The 9,349-nt window shown below is 32.4% G+C and overlaps 1 protein-coding gene across 3 annotated transcripts in view; it reads left to right on the forward strand.

The window, feature by feature from the left end:
- LOC145247896 (uncharacterized) overlaps positions 1 to 8,987 on the forward strand; it is a 341,390-nt gene extending 332,403 nt beyond the window's left edge. For all 3 annotated transcript variants that reach the window (XM_080109515.1, XM_080109516.1, XM_080109517.1), the window contains 6 exons: positions 232 to 409; positions 2,009 to 2,173; positions 2,669 to 2,820; positions 3,185 to 3,332; positions 6,658 to 6,755; positions 6,981 to 8,987. In XM_080109515.1, coding sequence (XP_079965641.1) covers positions 232 to 409; positions 2,009 to 2,173; positions 2,669 to 2,820; positions 3,185 to 3,332; positions 6,658 to 6,755; positions 6,981 to 8,225 — 1,986 coding nt within the window. In that variant the 3' untranslated portion in view covers positions 8,226 to 8,987. The remainder of the gene's footprint in view (positions 1 to 231; positions 410 to 2,008; positions 2,174 to 2,668; positions 2,821 to 3,184; positions 3,333 to 6,657; positions 6,756 to 6,980) is intronic.
- The last annotated feature ends 362 nt before the right edge of the window (positions 8,988 to 9,349 follow it).

Here is a 9,349-nt window from a genome sequence, read left to right on the forward strand (position 1 = left end):
TTCAAGTTGTTAAGTTGAAAATATATTTTCAAGTTGTTAAGTTGAAAATATATTTTCAAGTTGTTAAGTTGAAAATATATTTTCAAGTTGTTAAGTTGAAAATATATTTTCAAGTTGTTAAGTTGAAAATATATTGCTTAGAGCATTTTTTTCGCAAAAAAAAACATGATAAAAAAGCAGATCTTCCTCTGCAAAAAAAACATTTTGATTATTTTTTATTTTTATTTTAAGTTTGATGATATTGGAGAATCAAATACTGATACAAATCAGGAACTTGATCAGACTGACACAAGACAATGGACGCAAAGACATTTTGATGCAGCCAATCTTCCAAGTTCAATTTTGGCACTAACACCTCCAAGAGGAGATGACCAACAAGTTTCTAATGAAGTCGACGTAAGAGGTCCAGGTAAGAAATATATGGGTAGATGTTTTCTTTTGTTAATTTTTCCTGAAAAGTTTATATTGTATGTGTGATCTACACACACTGTTTATGCTGTAATACAGCTGTACAGTATGGTTAGACACACGCACGCACACATATACACACACTTACACCTTTAGATCATTGGCCTGTGTAGCTGACTAAAACTGTAACATAGAACATTTAGACAAAACCGTTAGCATCTCAATGGTAAGGTTTTATCATAATAAAATAAATCTAAAAACTAAGGCAAATCATTTCAAAAGTAATAAAAGAAAATTTGTTTGCAGTATTAAATATATGTGCAATATATTTATTTGTTTGCAGTATTAAATATATGTGCAATATATTTATTCAAGTAAAAAAATTACAAAAAATTTATGCTGAATTATTGGAAGGAATTGTTTAAATTTTTCTGTTGAAATTTCTGTTTTTCATTCATTTGGTAGCATTGTTTTTTTATGTTCAGCATATGTATGTAAAATGGACATTAACTCTGCTTATTTATATAAATGTATGTATTAGTTGAGCACCAAGATATTCAATAAAAATATTATTTTTATTATTGGAATCCTTTTGATATATTTATTTATATATTTACTTATTTACGGACTATTATCCTTATCTTCTAGTTGTTTCACAATGTTTCGGCCAACTATTCCTGTGACCTTCGTCAGGTATTAAACTGCAACAGGATATGAATGCTGAGCATTGTAACTGTATCCTCAGTAATTATTGCCTTCCATACTTGTATCCTCAGTAATTATTGCCTTCCATAGTTGTTGTGTCACCACGTTTTGGCCAACTAAGCCTCTGGCCGGCTTTGGGTAGGATTGAAACTGCTACCTTCAGAACCATAGAGATTCAATGTCTCTATTCACTACACCGTGAGTCCCAAAGGGCGATCCAGGTTGGATTGTTTGGTCTTAAATATCCAAGTTTTTTGCTCTTATCTGGTCTTCCATCATCAGGTCCATACTGTATGGTATATTATTTTATTATTGGAATAATTAATTTACAGATTATCATCCTCATCTTCCTTAGTTGTTGCTTCACAACGTTTCGCCCAACTATTCTTCTGGCCTTCATCAGGTGGCAAACCACAACGGGATAAGAACTGTATCCTTGCCTTCCATAGTTGTCATCTTGCCACATTTGGGCCAACCTGACCTGACAAAGGCCAGAGAAATACTTGGCCAAAATGTTACGAAACAACTAGAAAATGAATAAAAATAACTGAAAACCTTCCTAGAGTTATTGTGAAAATTTCAAAATGATAATCAAAGCACACAATAACAAAATACTACATAAGTCATAGTTAAAAAATAAAATCAGTAGAAAAGTAAAAACAAAAAGTCATCAATTTATAAATATCAATATAAAACAAAAAAAAAGACAAATATGATGACTAGAGCTCGTAGTAATACAAACGCTTTTATAGCAAAAGAAAATTTGAGTAAATCTGTCATTTTCAAAATAAAAACTTTTCAGTTTTGATTGATTTATATCTTTTCTTGCAGATGTTTTTCTCTTTTTCGTTTCTTCCATCCATTTTCACATTTTAATTTTTTTTTTTAATTTTAGATGGTTTCACCCCTTTAATGTTAGCATCTTTCCGCGGCCAAGGACTAGACACAGATGGTGATGACGAGGGATCTGGTGAAGGAGAAAATGACGACAAGTCAACAGGCATTATTACTAATTTGTTAATGCAAGGTGCAGCTATCAATGCTCGTACTGACCGGACAGGTAACTATTTTTAAAACTTTTTTTTAGAATTTCTTGTCTTCTGTTTTTTTTTTTTTTTTTTTTTTTTTTTTTTTTCGATTTATGCAGTGATCCAAAATATAGGTTGAAACATTTCAAATTGTTGACTATTAGTTAGCAGTACTCTGCTTTAAAAGTGTACCTATGATTTGCCAAGGGTTATATGGTGTGATTGTGATGACAAAATTAAACAGATTGTATAATTTTACTTTCATTTTTTTTCTGTAATTTACAGAAGTTAAAATCCCAAGTAACCTTGTTTTAAAGTTCAAATTATCTTTCTGCATGAATATATCAGCTACATAAGGAAAAGATCAAAAGAACGTGAGATTTTCATGAAAAGCAAACGGCAATAAAATATACGACAAAATGTGGAATGAAGTAATGGATGTACATCCAATATGTTAACGTCCACTCATTCATGAGATGCTCTTTTGATAAATATTGAAAACTAAGAAATATTTTCTATTTTCCCAGGTGAATCCTCCCTACATCTGGCGGCCAGATATGCCAGAGCAGATGCTGCCAAAATATTGTTGGAAGCGGGAGCTGATCCCAATGCACAGGATTGCACAGGAAGAACACCTTTACACACATCTGTTTCTGCTGATGCACAAGGAGTTTTCCAGGTGAGATTTGCACATAATCCCTTTATTTTACATTTTTTTCCCTTCCATTTTTCAAATGCAAAACATTTTAGTTTGAGGAAAGTTCATTTTAGTTTGAGGAAAGTTCATTTTAGTTTGAGGAAAGTTCATTTTAGTTTGAGGAAAGTTCATTTTAGTTTGAGGAAAGTTCATTTTAGTTTGAGGAAAGTTCATTGTTAATCTGCAACTATAGATTTTATAAGGAAAAAAAACCTGGAGATAATTTTTAATTATTAAATCGGTTTAGGTCAGCAATGGGTTGAAGAAGGCATGAAACCACAGAATTTGTTTGGTCTTTTTGTTTTCTCAGAACATTTTCTTTATACTTGTTGTCTTTCTTTTTTAGATTCTACTTCGAAATCGATCAACAAACTTGAATGCTCGAATGAACTGTGGTACGACTCCAATGATCTTGGCTGTGCGTTTAGCTATTGAACGAATGGTTGAGGATCTTATAAATACTGATGCTGATATCAACGCGGCTGATGATTCAGGTAATAATTTTGTACAAGTCAAATCTTAATTATGTGACATATGGCTCACATTCACACATTTTGTATGCGCGCTTGTATGTGTGAAATACATAATTCTTGGTTTTATTTGGTAGCAAGAAATCCACCAGATTACTCAATTATTTAATAATAAGAGTATAATATTTATTATCTTATAGAAGATTAAATCAAATTAACTTGTATCATGTTTTAAGTCTGAAGCCGACTATGTAAAAGAAGTTTTAATAATTTATACTCATAAACAAATCAATACATAGCTATATAATTTATACTCATAAACAAATCAATACATAGCTATATAATTTATACTCATAAACAAATCAATACAGAGCTATATAATTTATACTCATAAACAAATCAATACATAGCTATATAATTTATACTTATAAACAAATCAATACATAGCTATATAATTTATACTTATAAACAAATCAATACATAGCTATATAATTTATACTCATAAACAAATCAATACATAGCTATATAATTTATTCTTATAAACAAATCAATACATAGCTATATAATTTATACTTATAAACAAATCAATACATAGCTATATAATTTATACTTATAAACAAATCAATACATAGTTAATAGTTAATTTATACTTATAAACAAATCAATACATAGTTAATAGTTAATTTATACTTATAAACAAATCGATACATAGCTATATGATTTATACTCATAAACAAATCAATACAGAGCTATATAATTTATACTTATAAACAAATCAATACAGAGCTATATAATTTATACTTATAAACAAATCAATACATAGCTATATAATTTATACTTATAAACAAATAAATACATAGTTAATAGTTAATTTATACTTATAAACAAATCAATACATAGCTATATAATTTATACTTATAAACAAATCAATACATAGCTATATAATTTATACTTATAAACAAATCAATACATAGCTATATAATTTATACTTATAAACAAATCAATACATATCTTCAGTTATATTTGATCTCCAAGGTAGCTGAGAAATGTTTTTTGGGAGTTACTTAATGCAGATCTTTTTGCATCAAAAAAAGTTTTTAAAAATTATGAATAGTGAAAAAAGAAAAAAGGTTGGAGGAGGATCAAAAGAAAATTAAAGAAAAATAATATAAAAGAGAAAACTTAAATATATGTTTCTAATGCATTTTAGAAGTTGAAGCATCTTTTTTTCTGCTGTTACTAAATTGTATTTTTCATTTTTCTGTAAAAAAACCATTGGCATAGACTGTTAAAACAGAATATATAATGCTCATGTCTGTCTAAAATTAGTGATTGAGCTGTTCTAGACCCGTGTGCATAGCAGCCTAGGCACTGCAACACATTACTTTGGTTCTTACTTTGGCTAGACAGCTGGTCAGGGAGGCTCGATCCGACCAATCAGCCAGTCACACCAAGTCCTAATACTTATTTACATAAAACCAAACAACTTTAGACAAGATAAATCATCAGACACCTCTGAAAATCATGACTCTTAATCAAAAACAAGAAATAGAGCATAAGTAAGTATCAGAAGGCGGTGGCAAGTGTCAATCTACTCGTATGGGAAAGCTGTTATTGGAAGGGATTAAAAGTTTTCATCAAATTGGTCAGGAAAACAGAGAAACCTGAAATGCTAACCCTAACCCGCAACTAGTGAGAGTATACCTTCCTTGTATCCCTGGCATAATAGGGTGAAAGGATTTCCCTCTAACATCTCCCACTGATGGACTCCGAGGCGGGTGGAGAGCAAGGAAGATGAAACTTAAAATAAAAAAAATTAATGGCATCCAACAAAAACTTTTCTTTACAAAACAACCCAACTAAATCCTATTGAATAAATATTCAAAAACATGACCTTTTTCTAAACTACTGGATTTGGCATTAAATAACCTGAAAAGGGTTGATATGCTGTTAAACAAAAATAAACAAACATCCTCAATCTAAATATTTCTTAAAAAATACCATAAATCTCTAAACCTATTCAAATCTCTTAAAGAAACTTCCAAAAATTATTTCTGCAAAGATCTTTAAAATTTCCTTGAAATTAAAATCCAGATGAAAAGATATAACAATTGTAAAATCTTCGAAAAAGGAGAAATCTAAAAAGAAAAATAAAAAAAATAAAATAAAAAAACACAAAAAGTCAGAAATACTTTCCTACATAAATCTTTTTGAGGAAGTCCCATCAAAATTGTTCCTTAAATTTATCAAAATATTTAAATTTATTCATGGTAAGCCTTTCTTATTTTTCTCATAGGGTCTGTCTAAAATGTTTATGATTATTAATATGACCAGTTTATTAAAAGTGCCTGTTTCCTATGGATGAAGATTTTTTTCTTTTGTTCATGAAATTCCTGATTGAGTTGTTTATAGGTTGGTGTATGACATTTCTTTAATCCAGTTATCAGATATAAAGAATGAAAAGAATCTTGTGAAATTTCTTCGTCCTATATTTCAGCAGTCAGAAGATTATTGATATTCACTTTATTTGTTCATAATTAAGGTTGAAGGAAAAGGAGATAAGAGTGGGAGGAGAAAACATTGCATAGAGAAAAAGGAATTGATCGTTATTTTTATTATTTTTTTTTTAGTTTTTCTGTTAAGATTGACTTCAATGTCAAAAAAAAATAATCATTGTAAGATGTAAAAAGTATAATTTTGTAAATGAATAAATGTTTTTGAATATAAACCTGTGACAATATACATTAATATTAAACCCTCTGCATAATCAAACCAGTATTTGCTCAGAGATGTACCAGTGATCTTTTGTATTGTGTTCTGCAGTCCTAGACGTGCTGCCTCAGAATTGTATGAATGAACATGTATCGCTAACATTTTCAGAGTTCCGTATTATTTAACTATCATGATATTCCTAAGTTTTATGCATTCCTTAATTAGCTTAGTAGCCTCTATCTATTGCTAAGTTATATAACCATGGCTTAATAAAGGTAAAAAAAAATTGCATTATAGATAAAACATTTTCTTTGGTTGTTAATTCTAGATTTAAAAAAAGAAAAATTTATTAAATTTAAAATCTGATGTACAAACTCATTACGATGTGTAACTGTTCTGATACTACACTCTGTCCTTGGTCAGTGTTGGAGAAATCCTTTCAGACTGAAGTCATTAAACCCCATGTCTAACTCTTTCATGCTGGACAAGTAAATAGGGAATCAGTTTGATTCCAACACACAGTTGTATTTTGACTTTGCTAATTTCAGTCTATTTTTTAAAATTATATTGAAAAATAGAATTAGTTCTTATTCATTAAAAAAATGTAATTTTGTGACTTTCTTCAAATATTTTTCAGGCAAAACTGCTCTTCACTGGGCAGCATCGGTGAACAATGTTGCAGCAGCCAAAGTCTTGTTACACCATGGGGCTAATAGAGATGCCCAGGATAATAAAGTAAGTCTATCATAATATGAATACCAAAAGCACTAGGAGAGTACAGACCTCCACTAAAATCTCAAAATATCTGAACAAGTTTTGGAAATCATTTTTGCAATGCATTTGTAAATACATTATTCCAATTTTTTGTCTTTCATTTTGTTTTTGTTTTGTTTTTTTCCACTCTTTATTTTTTTCTTGGCTTTTAAATTTTTTCAAACAAATTTTGTTTTTATCTTCTAGGATGAAACTCCTTTATTTCTTGCTGCTCGTGAAGGTGGCTATGAGACGGCTAAAGTTCTCTTGGACTATCATGCCAACCGTGACATTACTGACCACATGGATCGTCTGCCCAAAGATATGGCATCTGAAAAACTTCACCATGATATTGTCAGATTGTTAGAAGAGTACAACTTAAATACTCAGCCTCCAATGCCGGTGCACAGCAGCAGTATTGCTACATCGCCACCTTCCATGTCATTTATTCAACCATCGACATCAAAGCAGAAACAGAGACCAAGAAAGACATCAAAGACTAATCAGCAAAACAAAGACACTCTTCTTAATGGTCAACCAACCAAGGCTAACAATGGCCTTGGACCACAGAAGGCCAAACCAAGGAAAAAGAAGACACCAGAAGTCACCATGATGAACATGGCAGGCAATGACATGTCTTGTGGAAAATCACCACAGGGTGTGGTAGATGTCATTCCCACATTTGACCCAAATGCTTGCTCTCGACAGCTTGTTATGAACTCTTCAGTTGATCCGGAAATGGATCCAGTTTACCGGGAACGTGCTTTGATGAGAGCTCATTACTCAAAAGCAACACCCAATTTTGAAGTATCACCCAACTGGTTCAATGCACCCCAGCAACCCCAGCAACTACCAAATATTCAACAACAGCAACAACAGCAGGCACCAGCACAACAGCAAGTACCTAATGCATCTACAATCGGTGCTCACCTCAGGGTTGTACCGCAAGCTGGAGTTGTGCCGCAACAGCCACCTAGTAGCTTAGCAAATAATGTTCCGTCTCCCGTTAAACCGAAGAACCTACCAACATCACCCACCCATATGCAGGCGATGCAGCAACATGCGCAACAAAACCTGAGCGCTCATCAAGAGGGCTTCACTTTCTTGGGGAGCAACAATAGCAACACCACCCCAGAGCACATGGGTCTGATATACATGCAAGATGGCCACCAACCAAAAATATCTTCACAGATTCAGCCTGGCATTGAACAATACCCAACACCACCATCTCAACATAGTCATGTTAGTATGGAACCGTCCCCACAACATCTGCAACCTCCAGATCACTACCTGACCCCTTCACCAGACTCTCCTGGCCAATGGTCAAGTTCATCTCCCCATTCACCTGTGTCAGCCCATTCCGACTGGTCAGATGCTAGCCCCATTCAAACGACTAGTCATCATACACAACACCGGCATAGTGAGCGCCAAAAGGATGCTGTCTATATATAAAAAAAACGTCTATATATAAAAAAGAATAATCGGCATGCACAACAGGAATGTACGGATGTCAATAAAAACAGTATTCCACATTGTCATATCAGTGTTTACAAAAAATGCCCCCCGAAACATTCTGACTTCATCCCGTGGTTGACAAGGGACTCAAATGAACATTTCTTTTTATTATACAACTTCGCTGTGTGGTTTGTTGCCTCAAATTATATTGAAAACAACAAAAAATGTACTCGTTTTTGGACTAATTTCGAAGGAGGTTAAGAACTGTGCATGTATGTGTGCATGTATGTGTGCATGTATGAGTATGGAGGGGTGGGGGGCATCATCCATCGAAAAGTCCAATTTCCTCCCAAAGCAAAATGACAAAAAGGTTTCTACATTTTATAATTACCCAATGAAACAGGCCAAAAGATCAACACGTGTCGTGATTGTTACATTGACTATTTTCGCCTCGCATTTAAACAATATCTGTTTTTGTTCTTCTTAAAGATTTTTATGTGTGTTTTAACGTGTGGGGGTGGGGGAGGGGAGCGGCGTTCAAACAAAATTTGATAACCGCATGTTGCATGTTTTGTACATAAAAACATAATCTTTTTGTATTCACAACGAAATCGAAAAAAAAACATTTTGTACAGTTGATTCAATGTTTTTCATATAAATTTTTAACTTTTTAGTATACACAAAATAATAAACTAAAACTGGCACATCTTAAATGGCTCATGTTTTAAAAAAAGTAGAAATAAATTTTTTTCCAATAAATTTATTTTTGTTGTTTTAGCAACTATATAGGGCTCCTTCAGTCTTTAACAGACTATGGATACCCACGAAGAGGTGCCTGCGTGTTAAATTTTTGTGGCAGGAGGTGCGCAATCTCCAACCACACCTCTCCTTAAACATTGTTAAATACCAGTGGCAAGTGTGTACAGGACGACTAGAATTCCCAAATGGTCACCCATTTGGTACTAACCAGGCTCGACGTTGCTTAACTTCGGTGATCTGATGAGAACCGATGTGTCAACGTGATTATGCCGTATAATATACAAACGATAAGTATGTGATGGACGAGTAATGATTATTGAAAGGTATATAGCAACTTAGCAACTACTCAACTGGTAATTTGC

The sequence above is a fragment of the Euprymna scolopes genome, chromosome 26 (genome assembly GCF_053919585.1).
Source record: "Euprymna scolopes isolate OS-2025 chromosome 26, ASM5391958v1, whole genome shotgun sequence".
NCBI classification, from domain to species: Eukaryota; Metazoa; Mollusca; class Cephalopoda; order Sepiida; family Sepiolidae; genus Euprymna; species Euprymna scolopes.